The sequence below is a fragment of the Poromitra crassiceps genome (genome assembly GCF_964638095.1).
Source record: "Poromitra crassiceps genome assembly, chromosome: 19".
Classification (NCBI taxonomy): Eukaryota; Metazoa; Chordata; class Actinopteri; order Beryciformes; family Melamphaidae; genus Poromitra; species Poromitra crassiceps.
Window position 1 is genome coordinate 11,338,334 of NC_139646.1, and position 22,081 is coordinate 11,360,414.

At 42.7% G+C, this 22,081-nt stretch overlaps 1 protein-coding gene across 1 annotated transcript; it reads right to left on the bottom strand.

Moving 5' to 3' along the window:
* Nucleotides 1–517: 517 nt before the first annotated feature.
* On the bottom strand, nucleotides 518–11,693 carry LOC310793883 (ATP-binding cassette sub-family E member 1-like; the record flags this gene model as incomplete). The annotated part of the gene is made up of 17 exons (XM_083655773.1): nucleotides 518–605; nucleotides 768–879; nucleotides 1,668–1,790; nucleotides 2,369–2,511; nucleotides 2,717–2,827; nucleotides 3,130–3,188; nucleotides 3,293–3,352; nucleotides 3,434–3,655; nucleotides 4,302–4,423; nucleotides 4,537–4,626; nucleotides 6,349–6,445; nucleotides 6,806–6,875; nucleotides 8,609–8,746; nucleotides 10,318–10,435; nucleotides 10,557–10,654; nucleotides 11,386–11,471; nucleotides 11,591–11,693. 17 exons carry the CDS (start codon nucleotides 11,691–11,693, stop codon nucleotides 558–560), a joined length of 1,800 nt encoding a protein of 599 aa, XP_083511899.1. The 3' UTR covers nucleotides 518–557.
* Between the last annotated feature and the right edge of the window lie 10,388 nt (nucleotides 11,694–22,081).

The window sequence follows — 22,081 nt, forward strand, 5'->3', positions numbered from 1 at the left end:
TCAATTCAATTCACATATTAAAGAAAACATGATACCATGCACAGGGAATAAGTTGATTTATTCATTAGATATTCTCTTTAAAATAACAGGCTTTGTTTTTTGTGTGAATCTGGCGATGAAAGACTCCTTTGAGTCCCAAAGGCATGTATGTGTGTGTATACATAAATCATATATGAGTACTGGTCTGCCAGCCAAACAGCAAGAGCAAGGGCTTTTAAAGCCAGTGTTCCCCATCCCGTTCCTCAGGGACACCCCAGATTTATAATGTTGCTAGCACTGGGTCACCTGATTACAAGAGTTCGAAGAATTCAGCGGGATGGATTGGATTTGTGCCAGAGCCGAACTTCTTCCTATGTCCATTCAGTAAATGACCTTGAGGAGCGGCGTGAACTTCTTCCTATGTCCATTCAGTAAAGGACCTTGAGGAGGGGAGTGAGAAACCATTGAGCCTAGGGAAGCCTGCTGCTGGGTCTCTCTGTTTCTCCTCCACAGTAGATGAGGCGTTGAAGGACATTGGAGTTCTCTCTCTCTGACTCTCTTACGGAAGGAATGGGTTTTTAGTCATCCAGGAAGAAGTAGTTGCCACTCTTCTTCTGCTCCATATCCTGAGAGGATGATGATGATGATACAGAGATGTGGTGAGGTAAGAGAGAGAGGGGAAGGTGTCCAATTCGGGTTTACAGTTTGAAGTAAACGCTCAAATGCAAAAATCTGCCAAACAAATCAAAAGACAGCTAAAACCTGAGTTTATACACAGCATCCCATACCTTTATGGAGTTCAACTTGTTGATTCTTGGTCGGAAGTTTTTCGGGTCTCGCCTGAATGTGATCTTCAGCAGTGATAAAAACCTGTTCATCCCTGCAAGTAAGGTCTGTGGCCTGAAAAATGACATGGGATTGAAGCCATTTGAAGCTGATTTACTCAGACTAATTTCTCATTGTCCTCTCATTTCTTAGGTTAATGTGATATCTGAGCATGTATTTCAATAGCTTAAAGCGATATTTCACTTTAGAATGAAGTTTCAGACAAAAAAGACATTTGCGTTTCTAGTGCACATAGATTTCAATTCAAATTCCACATTGTACTGTTGCACGTTCTATTATTTCTTGTTATATTGTTTGTGCAAATAAACAACTAAAATGAAACTAAACTACTGTACATGTGAAATGGCTCCATGATTTGCTCTCACTAGTTAGTGTTGATACACTATACATCCACAACACACCAGCTATAGCAGTGTCTTAAGTAGGGTTGCACAATATCGTTTCAGCATCATCATCACAATGTAAATTTACTCAACAAATTAACTCAACACACAATAAATTTACTCAACAAATTAACTCAACACACAACTCAAACACCTCATGCTACAGTTTATATTTTTGCTGCTTGACAACACATGGAAACCCCACATGGTTGTCATTTTCCATGAACTAGAGAAGTCTGTCTGATATAACATAATTTACTCGGATTTAAGGGTTTATTATCACACTACTACATCAGCCAGGCAGGTTATCCACTAGGCCACCTTCTTAAAGGGGCAAAACTTGTGATAGAGCTATTCCAGACATTTGGTGAAAATTCCTGTATTTTTTTCATATTTCAATATATATCGCAGAAACGAAATATATTCCAATGTCCGTTTTTTTCGTGCACCCCTACTTACGAGCCAGCAGTGGTGCTCTTGGAGGGAATACCGTCAAACACGATGACGCGGTCTGCCAGGTAGGTGGCCATGATGAAGTCGTGTTCCACTACGAAGGCCGTCTTATGGGCGTGGAGGATGAATCTAGGAAACAGACGTAACGTACATCACACTTCTGTCATCAGCAAGATCTGCTCAGAAGCATTGCGTTGTCTACGCCAGAGGTTTTGAAAGTGTGTGTGTGTGTGTGTGTGGGGGGGGGGGGGGGGGGGGGGCTCCCGAGGGGGGCTCCACACAGTTTCAGGGGAGGCTCAGTGAATAGAAGTGAAAAAATATTACATTAGTTATTACATTAGTCACCAAAATAGCCTAAATGTGTGAGATTTGGTTAAAGAGATATACAGTAGTTTTGGTGATTACTGTTTTTCCCACTTTCCCAGAGTCAAAAACTAAGAAACAAATGAATGCCTTCAAACAGACCTTTTTTATGTATTTGGTGTAGTCTGAAGTCAAACAGCAATATCAGGCTATCTTGGCTCAATTGTTGCGTGTCTGGAATCAAATAACATAATCATGATCCAATAGGCATCCAGGAATTGAGCGAGACTAAGCAAGTAAACTAACGGGGAGGAAGGGGGGGTCGGGGTCCCAAGCTTTGTCTGAGGGGACGCACACAGTCTCAGACTTTGAAAACCCCTGGTCCATGCGACAATGCCTTTTACCGTTTGATGACCTTGGCCGCCACGAGACGCTGCTCTGAATCCAGGTAGGCAGAGGGCTCGTCTATCAGATAGAGGTCAGCTGGTTTGCCCAGAACCAGGGTCAGGGCCACCCGCTGCAGTTCACCTCCTGAAAGGATTTGGACCTAGAATCAGCGCATGCACCAATGCACACGCACACGCACACACACACACACACACACACACACACACACACACACACACACACACACACACACACACACACACACACACACACAGTATGCTATGGTAAGAGTCAGGCTGAGGGGAGCAATGAGCCACTGGTGGTTAGACTGAATAAAAAAACATTATCTTCTGTTTGATACTCACGTCGTGGTCAATGATGCTGTCGATCTGCATGGGCTTCATGACATCTGTGATAAACTGAGGCTGTGTGAGGGCATCACGGATCTTGTTGTGAAGCAGGGCCCGTACACTGCCCTACAGACACATTAGTGGACTTTGTCAATTGTTAGGTCACACTGGGGAAATTAGACCTTAAACCCGATGTACACCAGATGCGGTACGGCTCCGTGTGGATCCGGTACAACTGCCAGAACAGACTCTTGCCCATGTTAATAGATAAGCAATACATGCTTTACGAAAAAACTACACACCTGTTCTATTTTTGTCAGATCCCGCATGCATCTGACAGATCACATGCGTGTGGGTCTGTTCAGGCCGTGCACGGAGCCGTAACACAGCCGGTGGGCATAGGCCATTACGCTCAGGCTGAAACCTACTTTGAATTTAGGACTGATTTTCTGTGGTTTGACGCTGACATTGAGGAGAGGCACTTCACCTGAAGGGGAGAATAAAAAAGAAATGTTTTATTTATTTATGTTCTTAAAAATATAAAGAAAAAGTAAATCATGTACAAAGGGTTAAATTATTTAACCTCCTTACCTCCTTCATCTGGTCTAAGAAGCCCAGCCAGCATTTTGATGAATGTCGTTTTACCTGTCCCTAAACACATTTTTTTTTATTAGTGTTTAGACATATGATTCTTTAAACTGCAACACATGTGCACACAAATCCATCCATTACCGTTCTCTCCCAGCATGACCATGATTTCGGAGTCGGTGAACTCTCCCTCCAGAATCTCCAGGGAAAAGTCACCCAGGGTCTTCTTCATGTTTGGATAGTGGTAGCGGGACAACTTCTTGACCTCCTCCTCACTGGCCGTCTCAGCTACCTTAAACACCAGTGAGGTCTCTCTAAAACGCATATTCTCTGTGGGCACGTAGCCGTCCAGGAAGATGTTGATGCCTGACGTGAAGAGAAGGAAAATAAGTAAGGCGTTCTTTTAGTGCTTTTAAAAGGGAAACAAGGGGATAGAGTGTTTTAGTTTTATTTATTTGCACATATTAAAATCAGAAAGTGTATGTGTAATGTATGTATGTGGGCTATGTGTGATTCATCAGGGAGATTCAAAGTTTAGATTTTGTAAGAGTTAAGAGATAATACTTGTTTGGCAATATTGATATGAGTGTTCCATAGTACAGCACCTCTGTGTAGCGTATTGAAAATTGGTTATTAGTAGTGCGACAGTAGCGGGGGTGAAGGTGATCTGAGTGTCTTGTATAGTTGTATTATGTGTATGTACGTTAGAATTTTGTTGAGACAGGTGTGTATATACATTTATAGACAAAGGTGCACACTTGGAAGTGTGTTGGTATCATATATGGGGAGTATTTTGAGATTTTCTTTTGAAAGAGGAGCTGATGGTTCGCATCTGTTAGATCATGTAGCCAACCTAACATTTCTTTTGTATGAGTGCTATTTTATTTTATGTTTTGTATTGTATGTAAGGTTCTGTCCAAAGTGTAGTGTCAGCAGCCATATCACTTGTGTGGAGAAACACACACACAACTTGAAGAATACAAAGAGGCCAGTAGTGGGATAAGCTAGCTACCTTCCCTGACACTGAACGGCATGGTGACCACGCCGTACGCACCAGGAACCCCATAGAAACAGCAGATGAAGTCAGACAGGTAGTCCAGGACACTCAGGTCATGCTCCACCACGATGATATATCTGTGGGGGATAGAAGATCCATCCTTTCAGGCAGGTAGGACCCAGTTGAATAGCTCCATCCATCTCCTTCCTCGCAGTAAACATCCTAATACAGAGCTATTTTTGTCACTGACCTGTCTGGGCTGATGAGGGAGCGGATGGCGATGGCAGCTCTTAAACGCTGCTTAACATCCAGGTAACTGGACGGCTCGTCAAACATGTAGCTGAGGATTGAAGAAGAGACGTGCAGTGAAATAGTAGTGTGATCAGTTCGTAACTGTACAAATCAATTATGAGACCAAGCTTTTTCAGTCGTCTGGTTCAATCCATCAGTAGAAACTGATATGGTGTACTAAACACAATGGGCCTCACGCAAGAACTGAGCATATGCATGAATTTGGTCTTAAAATGTTTGTATGTACATCACTATATTGGAATTCAGCAATATTCTATTTATTATATATAATTTAAATTAGTTCATCATAGGTAAGATCAAAATGTAAGAATGCTGGGGAACGCTCTTATTTCAGTATGCACAAATCTTGTCGTGCTTTCTGCCAGGGTTCAGAAGGTCAATGTAAAAGCTTAGTTAGTACACATTATGAAAACACTTAAGAAAAGAACACCAAGTCAATTTGCTTGTATGTGGCCGAATAAGAATTCTGATTCTGGATCTGCAATGTGGACGGCACACTGATGCTAAAGACATTAAGAGAAAGCAATAAAGATTCTGTTGATACATTTATTTTTGTTTCCTTTATCCATTACACCATCAATAAATCTCGTCTCCTAAAAACTCCTAAAAATATTAAATTGATTTGAAAAGGGCATCTGAACTGTAGAATAAATAGGCTAGCCTAGATTCTGCACTAAGGATCTATAATTGTGATTGCTTCTTACCATCATTCTCAGCTCTTCTGATCGAGCAGTATGTTGGGGTGCTCGAGGGTGGTGCTGGGCAATAAAACAATATTGATAATTCTCCTGATTAAATTTTTCTATAATGACTAAAGCAGAGTTTCTCTCAGGAACCGAAGGATAATTCTGATTTTCAACCAGGGCTTTATTTTCCCAGTCAATCACAACAATTAATTGTGTTCAGAATTTGATCACTTACTTCACTGTACTGTAGGTGAAGCTTGGGGCACATACTCCTTACTTACTCCTTACTTAAGGACTTACTTGTCCGTTACTGCATTTTGTAAGAAGAAATTTAAGAGAGAAATACGAAACAAAATCCATGCTTGAGGCCCATTGATAAAACATATTAGTACAAGCCTTGATTAGATCTTGTTGGAGCCTCAACAGCAGACCCTGATGAATCTTACATTTCAGGTGTCTGGGTAGAGGTAAAAGCACTCACCTACCACCGCGGAGACCCGGGTTAAATTCCCGGCAGCGGTACTTCCGGCTTGGACAGACATTCCTACGGACATGGGTGGGAAGCCGGTCGTGTCGTGTCATGGTCGCTGTACTAGTGCCTCCTGGCCCTCCTCTGGTCGGTCGGGCAAGCCTGTTCAGGGGGAGGGGAACTGGGGGGAATTGCATGATCCTCCCATGCGCTATGTCCTGCCGGTGAAACACCTCGGTGTGAAGTGATCAGAAGCGGCAGGTGACTGCACATGTATCGGAGGAAGTTAGTTTACAACCCAGATGGGCAGAGGGGGTGGAGCAATGGCCGGGACAGCAGAGGGGATTGGCCGAGCACAATAGACCCTTCTCACGGGGGCCATTTTGTGTCGAGAAGCCAGGGTAAACACAGGTGCAAGCAAAACACTAATGAGGGTTTCCAACTTCCATGATTGGAATTTGGAAACCCTCATTAGTGTTTTGCTTGCACCTGTGTTTACCCTGGCTTCTCGACACAAAATGGCCCCCGTGAGAAGGGCCTATTGGTGTGAAAATGGGAGAAAGAAGAAAAGAAAAAAGAAAGGAGAAAAACATACATGTCGGCCTTCTGGATGCAGACAACGGCACAGGCAAAGCGCTGCAGCTCCCCTCCTGAGAGTTTCTCCACATTTCTGTCCCTGAGATGAGTCAGATCTGAGACAGAGGGAGGGGATTATAATGAGAAACAGAGAGGAAAACTCCACTATAATAAACAGCTGCTGACCGAGTGCTTCTCTGTAAATCATTGATAAAATAACAGATTCCATGAGCAATGAAATGCGAAAGGCTGTTCTGATCAATGTAAGATGCTATCCTAGACCTTAAGACCTAGATGACTGAAACAGACTGGCTGCACTATGCCACTATTATGCTCTTTCAGCCCTCACTGACTGGCCCAGTGAGCTCATGTGACACAGGACATCAGCAAACAGTGGGACAATAAGGACATTATAGTCCCATTGCATTTTGGACACTAATAAACTGCTGATCCAATAAACGTGAGTCTCAACATACCAAGCTGCTCAGAGACCACAGCCTCAGTTTTGGTCTCATCGTTCTTGCTCAGGATGGAGCCGACGTTTCCCTGGTGACAGAGTGAACAGCTATCAGCCGCGGGGATATTTTAACGATCGTATTTACAAACCACTATCCATTCACACAGAAATGCAATTTAGTTTCTCCAGAATTCTTACCATCTGATCACTGCAAACAAAAAAGTCACTTGTCTTTGTTTTTTTCTTCTTCTCTTCAAAATTTTCAGTATTTTCTGTCAACATTTGTGGACCATGTTTTGATGCAATTTTTTTTAGACAAAGGCTGTATTTGAAATTATGTAATTATTCCAAAATAATTGTAATTACTGTATGATGAGGTAAATCTTCCACGACTTGTAAATGTAGTGACTGATTTCAGAATGAGGGGGCTTTATATGGCTAGTGTGGTAATAGGACCACATTGCGAGTAGTTGCAATATTTGGAAAGCGAAATTTTGATTTTGAGGGGAGAAATGAACAGAAATGAATAATGTGACTAGAAAAAATACCAGGAAACAAGTAATCTTGTAGCAACTGATGATGTATTATCTGTACTGCCAGGTAATATAATGACTAGACTTGTAATAACTTGTCAAAATTAACAAAATATTCCTCTAAATATGTTGAAAATGCAATGAACGCCTGTATTGTTGCCTGTAATAAATTCCCGAATAATAAAATAGTATTATTAGCATTAACCACTCTTTATCACTTCACACAAGGTGTGTAACACAATTCTAACTAGGGAAGTAATAATAGTGGCAAGAATCTTAATAATTTAGTGCATTCTTCTTATTCAATTGGATTATCACATCAGTCATTATTACATCAGTTGCCTTATGAAATACAAATCACTGAATAATGTATTATGTGTAATGTAAAAAGTAATTATGGAGAAAATTACAGGTGTTAGTACATTTTCAACCCATTTAACAATTACATTATCCACCAATTATTACTTTAACAGTTGCTACAATCCCCTAGCCTTGTAAACCAGCTGGTCACATGAACTCGCATTTCATTTTGCTCTAGCAGACCGTTTGGCCTCAAGCTTTCACGCAGTGTTTAGCAGTGGGCAGACGTTGGGCGGGTGTACTTGCCTTGACAGACAACTCCTTCAGCCAATCAGCGTTGGATCCAGTCAAACCCCAAATCCACTCGGGAGAACGGCAAAAACATATTTTCCGCAGAGAAACTCAACTGTTGCATACTCCTGTACTTGTTTAATTGTTGTTATTGAGTCTATTTCTGCAATAACTGCACTTGTATGTCTGTTCAAACTCGACGAACGTTGACATTACTCCTCAAGGCGGACAGGCACGGAGGCAGCCATTACTGTTTTCCCAGCGGCGTTCCTGATTGGCTGGTTACAATGTCAACTACGAGGCGGGTCGCTGATTGGCTCGTACGCTTTGCAGTTTCTGCAAATACCCTGCCAGGGCTTGAGGCCAGACGGTCTGGTAGAACAAAATGAAATGTGAGTTCACGTGACCGACTGGTTTACCAGGCTAACTATCCCCTTGGAAAGGAACAGAATTGATATGTCGCAAAACCATTCACTCCTGAAATGAAAATATGCCCAACCAGTGGTCGCGTTAACCAAATATTGTCTGTTTTTTAATGATTTTTTTTAACAATGACAGAAGAAATGACAGAATTTGTATGACCCTGTCTGTCAAAGGATAGGTAGGTATGAGAGATAACGAGAGATAACAAGAATGTCTAACGCAACCTCTGTGCCCAACACTACCATAGTTTGTAGTAGTGGTGGAAGTGAACTGACCTTGACAGTTTTGGGGATCTGGTCCACATACTGAGGCTTCACAATAGCCTTGAGGTTGTCCTCTAGGATCTTGGTGAAGTAGTTCTGCAGCTCTGAACCACGGAAATATGTGAGGATCTCCTGCCAGTCCGGGGGAGCCTAGTAAGACACAGAGCACATTAGCGGATTAAACAGATTTTAATAATAGTTAGCAAGTTATCACGCCAACAGACTTGTCACATAGACCCAGATGTGTGTTTGGCTCACAGCTCATCACATGCCACTCTACCTGCCCCCCCCCCCTCAATAAAACAAAAACACACAAACTTTACTTATCTAAGTTGATCTATCTAAGTTGATATGTACAGTAAATGTTATTCATCCAAACCCATTTGAATCTATGAATCTTTGACATAAAATGCTAAACTAGACACTCTTTCTCATTGTTTCTCAAGTGTTTCTTAAATTCCTTGTAATCCTTACATTTCACTGACAACAAAATCCAACGAAGAATAAAGATCTTAATCAGTTAATCAGCAAGGTGCTCAAAAACACACTATAGAGGGAACCTGTAGTGTAAGCAGCATTTAATTTTATTTATTTATTTTAACCATGTATTGTTCTTGACTTAATGTGTTCACAAGTGTCATACCAACACCCACAAGAAGAAATGGAAGAAGAGGTGGAAATAATTCCTAAAAACTTGCAGATTGTTCTTACAAATGTATATCACAGCCTGTAACATGACAAAAAAGGATAGAAAATAAACTGGGCTGTATGTATGTTATGCCACTGTCAGCTGCATGGTTATATTCAAACATAACTGGTCATGGAAATTATGCATTTTAATTTAACGTTTTATTTTATTTTTATGTTTAGGTACCACAGTGTGCAGAAATAGAGAAAGAAAAAAGGTGAGAACCCCATTTTTTACTGCATGCAGAACGCTGTGTCTTCAGGACCCTGGAGCTCACCCTATGTATGTATGTATCTAATGAGCCCAATTTCATTCAGATATCTTGATATGAGAGGTCAACGGACCCAATGAAAATAGTCATGCCCATTTACCTTTGTTAAAAACATTTTACCCCCGCTTCCGTGCGAGCTAGGATAACATGGTTGGAGCTACGTGTTCGTCTGGATTTCTAGTTTCCGTTTCTCCAAATATGAGAATCTTCGCAGTAGCTTACAAATTGAGCGTGCCAGACTTCGTCAAACACGGAAGTCGCGGCCCACTCATTTTCTGAGCTTCAACTTCAACTTCAAACATTTTGTGGCCCACTAGATTAGAGGGATTCAGTGGTTGAGACTGAGAAACACCGCTGTAGACTGTACTACTGTAGTGTACACTGTAGACTATACTACTGTACACTGTAGACTATACTACCTGGATGCCAATGAAGGTACTGTAGATCTGCCCGCTAATATACCAATTCAATTTATCTTTTTTATTCACCTCATGTAGAAGAGACAGTCTGGCTTGAGAGACTAACAGGAAGTGTAAATACAATCGGAAGTTCTGATTGTGTTTACACTTCCTGTGACTCATAAACCTAGTCTGAGTCTGACTCACATGTGAGTCTGACTCACATGTGAGTCAGACTCACATGTGAGTCAGACTAGTAAAACAGTCAGCGTTTTGAACAGGAAGTCGTGGCACAATGGGTCAAGTGGGCGGGGCTAGTGTCAAAGGACAACGGGAATGACAAACTTATGAACACTCCACTCACCTCAAACTTTCCAAGGTTGGGTTTCAGTTTTCCAGCCAGAATCTTCAGCGCTGTAGATTTCCCAATTCCGTTGATTCCCACCAGTCCCAGCACCGCTCCGGGCCTGGGGACTGGCAATCTGGAATTCCACAGGACAAAAGACACATTTAGCAAACAAAGCTAGTTAAACAGTAGAAGATTAGATAGTAAGGTAAACAAGCACAATTCACTGATTCCACACATATTGAGCTTGAACCCACCTATGCAACATGAAGCAGTTGGCACAATATCTGTGAGTGGTCTGATTCTCAAGGCTGACTGGCAGGTTGATGATGGTAATGGCATTGAATGGACATGCCTGTAAATGAAAACATCTGCTCAAGTTCTTCAACTGCACATCAGAATCCCACGTTCTTTTTTTGCAGGTTTTTTGATTTAGTTCCAAAAAGATACAAACACCAGGTATCAGATATCAAATATCAGAATAAGAGGCATGATCATTACATTGGCAAGTACATGAATAAGTAGATACAGAAATATTAAAACAAATGATAACAAACAAACAAACAAACAAATGCAGGAGAGGTTATGCAGGGGGGGGGAATTCAATCAAGTGTTTGAAAAAAGTTACCAAAGTCAGTATAATCCCCAAGGATTATAACGCCAACTTTGGTAACACTTTATTTGGATAGTCTGGCTACAGAGATTCTAGAGAGTATTTGTAACATTTCAACAGCTATTAGTTGACATTCAACAATTCAACTGTCTGTACAGTAAATGTTTAACAGATTGTAGAGTGTGGCAATTCATGAACATACCTACATATTCACAGAATAATTTAGTAGCTCCGGGTGATGAGAATCAGGTGTGTGGAACGGGAAGGAAACAGAATCTGTTCAACATCTACAGACACACATCTACAGACAAAGTGAAACAGTTGAATTGTTGAACGTCAACTAATAAGCTGTTGAAATGTTACAAATCCAGTACTCTGTGTAGACTCTCACTCTCAATGTAGGCAGACGATCCAAATACAGTGTTACCCCAAGTTCAGTCAATTGACTGAAATAAGACTTTGAGACAACTTACCTTAACACACATTCCAGATCCAATACAGAGCGTCTCAGAAATCATAGCAAATTTGCTGTCAGGTGTGACTTCTATGCACAGTTTACCTGGAGGAGGCACACCAAAAGAGAGGGCACGGCACACAGAGGTTTAAGATTAACAAACTGGAATGAGGGAAAAAACACCGATAACTGAGATCCACCTCCAGAGGCTTGAGGTCTCCTACCCATTCGGACCACCGGGCAGATCTTCTTGCATGCCAGATTGGATTTCTTTGGCTTGCACTTGTCATGGTTGACGATAGCAATTCGATGCCTACTCACTGACATTCTGCCTGCCTGTTATAGGCTATCCAGAGCCTAACAGAGCCTCTCCAACACAGCTGCTGCCCTGCAGACACACACAGGGAGGGGAAGTGATGGAGATCAGGGTTCGAGTTATGTGGGGGGCCAATGGGGGCTGAGCTCCTGTACGGAGAGACTGAGACACCATGAACACATACACCTGTGGGGGTCTAACATTACGTACCAACAACCATCACTTTAATGACAAATAATGCATTTTTAAATTTAATTAGTAGCATTTATGTTAACGAGATTAATAGGCTAAAAGAAACATGTTTTCAGTATTCCAAAAGAACGAAGCACCATATTATCTTGTTGTGAATGACAGTGTGCCTGCACTTCATCACCTTGGACAGCGCCGTTTGTTGTGTGGGGTGCGAAAATGGGCTGCTGACAGGCTGTGTGTGTGTGTGTGTGTGTGTGTGTGTGAGAGAGAGAGAGAGAGAGAGAGAGAGAGAGAGAGAGAGAGAGAGAGAAAGAAAGAAAGGAACTGTTAGATTAATGATCAGTTAAGTTTCTCATCATAACCGTGGTGCTGACCGCACTCTAGTAGTGTTGTCAAGTGGAATGGATGTTGAGGCTGCACATCTGGCTGCCTTCAGGCCCTATGTGTTCATGGCCATGCCCATGAGGTGGACATTGCTCCGTTTAAAAATATAGATAGGGGAAAGTTTGAGTTGTCTTACATACGTGAGGACAGGGAACTTCATAGAAAGCATGCATCTGAGAACTGAGCAAGAGTTGTTATACATATTTGATAATAATAAGTCGATGCGCTATGCATTGAATGCCTATGCTGAATAAGTATGTATTGGAAATATGTAACCACGATGTGTTGAAGAAGAAATGTCTTACTTGTTGCTGTTGAGAGCTAATGGTTATTAGGAAAACTGTAACTGCACATAAACTCAGGGTGTAACTGTAACCAGAGATGTGGTTTTAGATTGTGAGGGAATGTGGTCGGTGCCTGGGTTGAAAAATGAGTGCTGGAAAAGTACTAGAATGAGAGGAAGTGAGATTTTAGTTCATGTGTGTGTGTGTGTGTGTGTGTGTGTGTGTGTGTGTGTGTGTGTGTGTGTGTGTGTGTGTGTGTGTGTGTGTGTGTGTGCGTGTGTATGTGACTCTTCATAATGAGATTCTACTGTTTGTTTGACAGACATAAAATAAAACAAATATGAAAGCGCTGACCAACGTCACACAGAATGTCGTTGTAATAATAAGGACATGACAGTGTGGTTGGTGCTGGCCAGAGAGCCATGTGCTGTCTACACACTCCCTGTTATGAAAGTTGCAGACATCACGTGACAACAGGACGGGGAAGCACTGTTTGGTAACCATCCATGTTTGGTAGCTGTAATGTTACATCACCAGCTGTGCATTATGGAATCGTTACATTGCAATTTCTCCATCATCATTAGCCACAGTGTGTATGTATATATATAGGCTACAGTGCAGTAGGCCTATACATGCTGAGTGATAAACCACTGATGATCACACTGACACACACAGCAACAGTTGGTACCTACTGCTACTTTAACATTATAAGGCAGGCAGGCAGACCGAAATCACGCGTATAATAACAGTTATTGCCTGCTGAAGTAACGTTAACGTTACCAGCTAACTAACCCATGATGCTAAGCAGGAGTCTACTGTAGCTGAATCATGCGTCTGTTAATCAAACTCACCTCCTATCCCAAATGTAATGTCCGTGACCCTGCTATGATATGCAAGAAGAAACTCAATTGGCAATTCTGATGGAACGTCAGGACTCCAGGAGCAGTCGCGCGCCCATGCGTAAAACCTTGGTCACGCCCACAACACAAGTCAAGTCACTGAAGTTGTAAGTTGTACCCCCCCACCGCCCCCCCCCCCCCCCGCACGCCCTTCCCTCTTCCACTTCCTTCCCTTGTCGACCACTAACCTCGCGTCACCAGGCTCTTCTCGGCGAGTCGACCACGCACCACCACACCACCACAAACACACGTGCACGCACCGCACGCACACAAACAAACACAAACCGAGCTGCAGCATCATCTACGTTTGACGTCTACGGTCTCGCTGCCTTTTGGTGCCAGCCAGCAAGCCAGCCAGCCAGCCAGCCAGCCAGGTAACATCAGCCTCAGTCGCCAAACTAACTAGGCATTGTTTGTCTCTGTTGTGAAATTAAACCACTATTAAAACATCTCAATACAGCGGCAACCTGTACCAGCCACTTAGCCCACTGCCCACCTGCTTAACAAGCTAGTCGATCGATCGATCAATCAATCAATCAATCAATCAATCAACCAACCAATCAATCAATTATTTTTGACAACCGAGGTCGGTGGAATTTGTGTCGCTAGCATACTATGGCCACCTGTAGTCTAGGGAATCTGTGAGAAAAAATGACCCAACCTTAAACAAATTGCAACAGAAATTATTTGTGTTGTATTCAGCTCTTGAAACCTTCCAATTTAACATACTGAAAATCCCAGAAAATCCCAGTAGTGGAACATTCTCAAAATTGGCATTGTCTCCACAAAGGAGGTGATGTTTTCGGTGCCGTTTGTCTGACCGTTTGTCTGTTAGCAGGAGGATTATGGCAAAACTACTGGTGGGCCGATTTTCATGAAACTTGGTGGAAGGGTGTAGCGTGGGCCAAGGAAGAACCCATTACATTTTGGAGCGGATCTGATCCGGGTCGGCTCAACGGAGGGGGCGGGGCTAGGGTAAAGAGTCCGTCACTAGGGATAGGAAGGTCGTAGAGAGTCTGGATTCGAGAGGTGGATAGGGGGCATGGACATGTGTATAGGGGGAGTGTATGTGGGAGGTGGGAGGGGGTGTGGTCAGGAAAGGGGTGGGGCTAGGGAAAAGCTCTACCAAACATACTGTAACATAACAAAACAAAACATAAAAAATGTAAGTGTGGCTAATATGTTCTAATAGTTAGTGGAAAAGGGTGAGTTTTCATGCACATCTTGTTCCCTCAGACAGCCATCGCAAACCATAACTTCATAGTCATGTCATTCACGAGTCTTGCATTGGAGGCAATTTGATTTCGGCAAGGCACAGCGCAAGTTGTAGCTCAAACATGCAGACGAGTGGACAGGTAGGCTAAGTCTCCATATCCGAAGGTTATGGGTAAGTTGACCGCCATTTATTGTCTGTTACCAATGACAGTCATTGTCTGTTACCATTCAAAGTAGGCTAGCTTAATAAGCACTTACTAGTTAGCTATAATAGGTATAGCTTAATAATAGCTTATTAAGATACTTGTACTATCTGTTATTCATTTTCTTTGTGCAAATAAACAATAAACAAACATAAATAAACAATAAACACTTACTCTGGAGATGATGTAGCCTACCACTTGTGCTCTTCTCCCTACTTATACTCCAACCACTTATAAAGCCTCAGCCAGGCGGTAATGCAACATAAAGGATGCCAACTGCCATAAAACACCACAGAAGGATTTATTACATCACTGATGACATCACAATTGCTCGAGTGACATCACTGATGACATCACAATTGCTCAAGTGACATCACTGATGACATCACAATTGCTCAAGTGACATCACTGATGACATCACTGATACATGACAATCATGACATCACAATCGTGGCACACACACCGCCCGCCCACTTATTGGACCATAACATCAGAACCATTGATGGCCACAACACATTCCATGTTATGGGCATTATAGCTGGAGTTACACCAGAGAGCCAAACCAGTACCTCTGATAGCTGTGACATAGCAGCAGTTGGACACATCAATATCCGAAATCAGAGACCCCCTGGCCTTTCATCCATGTCCTATGGGAGAATGCCACAGGTGTGTGATTCTCATGAACATGGTACAACTCTTAGCAAAACTCAATCAAGTAGGATCTAATTTCACCATTCAAATTGAAATTATAATCCACTAGGCATCTTGCACGCTACGCGAGTTCGCCTGCCTTGCAGCTCGCTGAGCTAGCCCTGCAGCTCGCATAAGCAGCTGCTTCGCATTGGAGGCAATTTGATTTTGGCAAGGCACACAGCGCAAGTTGTAGCTCAAACATACAGACGAGTGGACAGGTAGGCTAAGTATTCTCCATATCCGAAGGTTATGGATAAGTTGACCGCCATTTATCGTCTGTTACCAATGACAGTCTTTGTGTGTTACCATTCAAAGTAGGCTAGCTTAATAAGCACTTACTAGTTAGCTAATAGCTTACTAATAGGTATAGCTTAATAATAGCTTATTAAGATACTTTCAAAGGTACTATCTGTTGTTATTCATTTTCTTTGTGCAAATAAACAATAAACAAACATAAATAAACAATTATAGCTGCTGCGCAGCAATGGGTCGTGGCCGGGCAAGTCTCAAGGCTTTGAGCTAGAGTCCCCAAGTCAAGGCTGAAGTCTTTTAGCTATACTCCAAGTCAAGTCTCATGTCTTTGGTCACAAGTCCAAGTCAAGTCTCAAGTCTCTTATGGATGAGCGTTCTATCATCTGCTTCTGCTGCATGCCATCCAGTCTGCTTAGAACATTGCATAGCTAAAACTAAGGGATTCAAAGCAGGTTCAGGTTTCTTTGCAGCATGTAGCTTTTTCATCATCTGATTCCGTTTTTTGTTGCGAGGCATCTCACAACAATACAAGTAGGAATCAGTATTCACAAACAAAAGTAGTAGTTACTTGCCTGTTGCCTCACTGTTGTAGCGTGGATGAGGTACTGGCGGAGTTGATGTTAGATGGAGAGGGAGGCTGAGCGATTAATAGCCACCTGGGGAGTTTGTATCTCTTCGGTCCTACGCTGCAGGTCTGTGGGGTCACACAACTGATATACCAGCAGGAGTTGCTTTTTCGTCTTATGAACAGACTGGATGCTTGCTGGTGGTGTTTTATGGGACTGGATGCTTGCGTGTAAAAACACACACTGCTTCCACTTATATAGGGTGAGCCAGGAAGGATTTATGACATCACTGATTACATCACAATTGCTCGAGTGACATCACTGATGGCATCACAATTGCTCGAGTGACTGATGACATCACAAATACAACCTATTAACCTATTTTTGGAATGCCTTTGGCTATAAGTGTACCAAATTATATGCTTTTAAGCTAAATACACAATTGTTATGCTTAACTGCCCCACTATAGGCTAGTTACTTTGTCACTGGCAACTGAAACAAAATAGGTTAACAGTCTGCAATCATGCATGGGATCCCACGCGCGCATCTCTCACATGCACACAGGGCCGTAGCTAGCTATGAGGACGGGGAGGTCCGGACCTCCCCTAATATTTCAGAGATTTTTTTAATATTTCAGAGTCAGTCTAAGACTCTTTCATTTTTTTTTTTTTTTTTTTTAGCCTTTATTTAACCAGGTTTGTCCCATTGAGATCAAAGATCTCTTTTACAAGAGAGACCTGGCCAATAAACAGCAGCAACACAAAGTTACAACAAACAAACACATAAACACATACAATTGAAAAACATTAAAATGATCAAATAAAACATTTGCATACAGACAGCCTGTTCTCAAGAGATTTTACCATAGCCTTAAAACCATTTAAGGTTACTAAGCTATTAAGTTTAAGATCAGACTGCAGACTGTTCCATGCGGTGGGTGCAGAGAACCTAAAAGCTTTCTTCCCCAATTCAGTTCGGACTTTGGGAACAGAAAATTGTAGAGTGTCCTGAGAACGAAGATTGTAAAAAAATAAAACAATCTGCATGGAAAACAGGAAAAGCATGAAAAACACGGGATCGCTTTTATTTTGAAACGAAAGGCAGGTCAGGCAGGAAGTCATCTGACGCCGCGTCCGCGGTAACTTGATTCTGAGAGAGCAGCAGCATGGTGGTGAGTGATGACTGTCTGTCTGCCTGGCGAGATAATTGAAGGTGAGCGAGCTGCGAGACAGTGAGCGAGTGAACGACAGACAGTGAGTGACAGTGACACACACTGACAGATTTTTTAGCAACAACCAAGAAAGTAAGTGTCTAGTCTGTCTAAGTAATGTTACCTGTGTGACACGTTGGGATGCTACTGGCTAATCATGCATGATGCCAATTGCCAAGCTCCCGAAGTCAGGTATGCAGGTGGCTATATGCATGGTTTCAGTTTCATGACCCAATAAGTAACAAAAAGAGGTGGTGTAAAGTTAAAAACAACATAATATATTTTATTTTATTTTTCAATCGTTCCTATCAGGAATAAATAAATGTCCCTCTGTATGTTTTTTTTTATTATCGATGATGACTTTGTGTGTTGTGTATGGCTTGGGTTGTGTACCTGTGTTTGTAGGTGTCATTTCGATATGAATTTGGCTAAAACAGTTTGTGTTTGTTAGTTACAATTATGTTGACAGGAGAGCTGAGCAGGTGGTGACATGAAAGAGAATATACTGAATAATGACATCACAACAGTATAATCCTAATGTTGATTTAAAATGATATATTACTCTAAATATGGCTTAACACATTGAGTGCCAGCCGTTTTTTCAATCCTGTAGGTAAGTTGTGCCAGGTTTTTTTTTGAGGATTCTGGCTCATTTTACAAGAGCCGAGGATTCTTTTCTGTTAAGACTTCGTGAACACCAATCATCTAAAAATAACTAATAGAATGTGTGCTTTCTCTGTCTAAAAGAGTTAGTTTGCAGAGTTAGTAGTTATGTAGATATTAGCCGTTGAGTACAGCATGGTTTTAGCGTCTGAGACAGGAAGCTGAGATAATCGCAGTTTTGTGAAATTCAATCAAACAGCCAGAACAGTCACCTGCCTGTGATTATGGGTGCCCTTGGGCAAGTCTGTATACTGTATTGTGTGTGTGTGTGTGTGTGTGTGTGTGTGTGTGTGTGTGTGTGTGTGTGTGTGTGTGTGTGTGTGTGTGTGTGTTCGCACGTTGCTCCGCGGCTCTGAGAGGAAGAGATCTCTGTCCGTTCTTTGCCCCCACAGCGTGTCTGTCTCCCACTCTGTGTGCTCTCTCTCTCTCTCTCTCTCTCTCTCTCTCCTCTCTCTCTCTCTCGGGACTAGAGAGAGAGAGAGAGAGAGAGAGAGAGTGTGTGTGTGTCTCCAAACTCCTCCCTCCGTCTGTGCTGCGGAGGGGGTGGAGGCTCCGCGGCCGCTCTCGGCAGTCTGGACTGTAAAAAAACTGGCTCGTTCGTGTCGGCTGAGAGCTTTGAAGAAGCGTTTGCGATTCTGGTCTTATTTATGCGCAAAGGTACTCGAGTGTGTGTGTGTGCGCGCGCGCGCGTGTGTGTGTGTGTGTGTGTGTGTGTGTGTGTGTGAAATCGAAAGAGTTTTCGCCCAGCTATTTCCTTGTAATTAGACTGGCTTTCTGCAGCGGACCCGCCGTGGCTGTGGCTTTCTCTCTGTCTTGGGAGAGAACTGTCGCCACTTAGTGGTCGGTAAAATAGATTATACACATTCTCTTCCTCCAATATTGATATAGAAGACGTAAAAGGCGTTGATTGATGTCCCACCGTCAAAAAAAAAAAATGTTTATGTAAGACGAGATAGCTCGTCTATGGCACTCAACCGTTGGATTATGTAAGACGAGATATCTCGGCTATGGCACTCAACGTGTTAAAAAGGGGGGAAAAAAACCTCAATTTTATTTCGGCGGCGACCTCCCCTATTTCGGAACGCTGGCTACGGCCCTGCATGCACATAAGCACTTGATATGGCTGGTAGCGCCACGGTGTAACATGAATGTTGATGATATATGTATGTTTTTTTTGGTTTGTTGTTTTTTTTGTCTGAGCCTGTTTTTGTTTTCTATGTTCTGAAAATTGCAAAATAAAATATGAAAAAAAAAGTCTGCAATCATATTGGAAACGTTAGCTGACCTGTCAGTCACCCATGACATGAAAATGTGCAAATATGATTTATTCACTCCACTGTATGCTCATACTGATTAGCAAACCTTTAAGATGATAGCCAGTTGTAAATTATTTGATTCTTACTCCTGTGACACCAATTTTACTGGTAGGCAAGCTAACTTATTACCATTTCAATGCAATAGTGCGGGGCCTTTACAAGCTCAGATTTGAAAGTTTAACTGTTCATCTCCTGATGTTAGATATTGCCACTTGATACAGAAGAACCCATCAAAGATGAAGGAGAAAGGTCAGAGTCCAGAGCAGAGTCATGTTCAGGGACAACTGTCCAGCTAGAAGCTCAGATTTGAAAGTTTAACTGTTCATCTTCTAATTTTATTGAAATGTCTTATTAGCGGCCCACAATTTATTTTAACTACACAAAATGGTTTGGCGTTTCTAAATTAGATATGAAGCTACTTTAGCTGAGTAGTATTTTACCTTATATGTTAGGTCACTAACACTTGCAGTGATCTTGTATTTGCCTTAAATATTATTAAAAGATTGCCAAATAACAAATAGTCCATTGAAATAAATAAATATGCAAGTACGTACAACATGTGCTACTGTATTGTTACATTTTTTATGTCACTATAAGGCGGCCGGCGGTTCCATGCGTCGCACAAGGTGCCCTTTGTTTCACTTGAGGACCTGCCCCCCAAAATGTAATTTGTGTGTGTGTGTGTGTGTGTGTGTGTGTGTGTGTGCTGTGTGTGTGTGTGTGTGTGTGTGTGTGTGTGTGTGTGTGTGTGTGTGTGTGTGTGTGTGTGTGCTGTGTGTGTGTGTGTGTGTAATGTATGTGTATGTGTGTGTTTCTCTCTCTATGCACAGCATGCAAAATAAGATGAGAGAAGTGCAGTTGGAGCCTTTGTGATATCACAGAACAGAGCCTGATGATGCCCCAGCGAGATGGAGCTCTTAGACTGACTCCAGCAGCAGAAGACAAGAAGACCGCTAACAGGTAGGAACGTGCTAACAGGTAGGAACGTGCTAACAGGTAGGAACGTGCTAGGTAGGAACGTGCTAACAGGTAGGAACGTGCTAACAGGTAGGAACGTGCTAACAGGTAGGAACGTGCTAGGTAGGAACGTGCTAACAGGTGGGAACGTGCTAACAGGTAGGAACGTGCTAACAGGTAGGAACGTGCTAGGTAGGAACGTGCTAACAGGTAGGAACGTGGATTAGAGAGTTGAGGTTGTGGAAGGGTGATTTAATGGATTTAAGGAACTTATTCACAGGACAACTTGTTGAACAACAATGTTTTAAACAGTAAATAACAGTAAATGTGGTTGTTGCCTGTGTAGCAGCGTCTACACACAGTAGATGTGGTTGTTGCCTCTGTAGCGGCGTCTATACACAGTAGATGTGGTTGTTGCCTGTGTAGTGGCGTCTACACACAGTAGATGTGGTTGTTGCCTGTGTAGCGGCGTCTACACACAGTAAATGTGGTTGTTGCCTGTGTAGCGGCGTCTACACACAGTAGATTTGGTTGTTGCCTGTGTAGCGGCGTCTACACACAGTAAATGTGGTTGTTGCCTGTGTAGCAGCGTCTACACACAGTAAATGTGGTTGTTGCCTGTGTAGCGGCGTCTACACACAGTAAATGTGGTTGTTACCTGTGTAACGCGTCTACACACAGTAAATGTGGTTGTTGCCTGTGTAGCAGCGTCTACACACAGTAAATGTGGTTGTTGCCTGTGTAGCGGCGTCTACACACAGTAGATGTGGTTGTTGCCTGTGTAGCGGCGTCTACACACAGTAGATGTGGTTGTTGCCTGTGTAGCGGCGTCTACACACAGTAAATGTGGTTGTTGCCTGTGTAGCAGCGTCTACACACAGTAAATGTGGTTGTTGCCTCTGTAGCGGCGTCTACACACAGTAAATGTGGTTGTTGCCTGTGTAGCAGCGTCTACACACAGTAAATGTGGTTGTTGCCTGTGTAGCGGCGTCTACACACAGTAAATGTGGTTGTTACCTGTGTAACGCGTCTACACACAGTAAATGTGGTTGTTGCCTGTGTAGCAGCGTCTACACACAGTAAATGTGGTTGTTGCCTGTGTAGCAGCGTCTACACACAGTAAATGTGGTTGTTACCTGTGTAACACGTCTACACACAGTAAATGTGGTTGTTGCCTGTGTAGCGGCGTCTACACACAGTAGATGTGGTTGTTGCCTGTGTAGTGGCGTCTGCAGCTGCCAGATGTGGTGTTCAGCGACGCCGTTGCCATGCTCCTCTGTGACTTCTCCATGGGTCAAGCTATGCCCCTAGTTCCCATTGGGTGGCGCCGGCACGACGATGTCCATAGTCTTTCGCAAGGATCAGATAAAGGATATCATTGGATAATAGAAGTGACAACTTGATCTGTTCTTTGACAGACTTAAGTACCTGGTGGAATGGCCGCTCTATCAAAGGCACATCATCTACTCTGAGAGCCACACGGTGCACAACTTTTTGCGGGTCACCCTCAAGCATCACCCCTCGATCTACGATTTCATCCACAGCAAGGAAGAAAGAGGCACTCC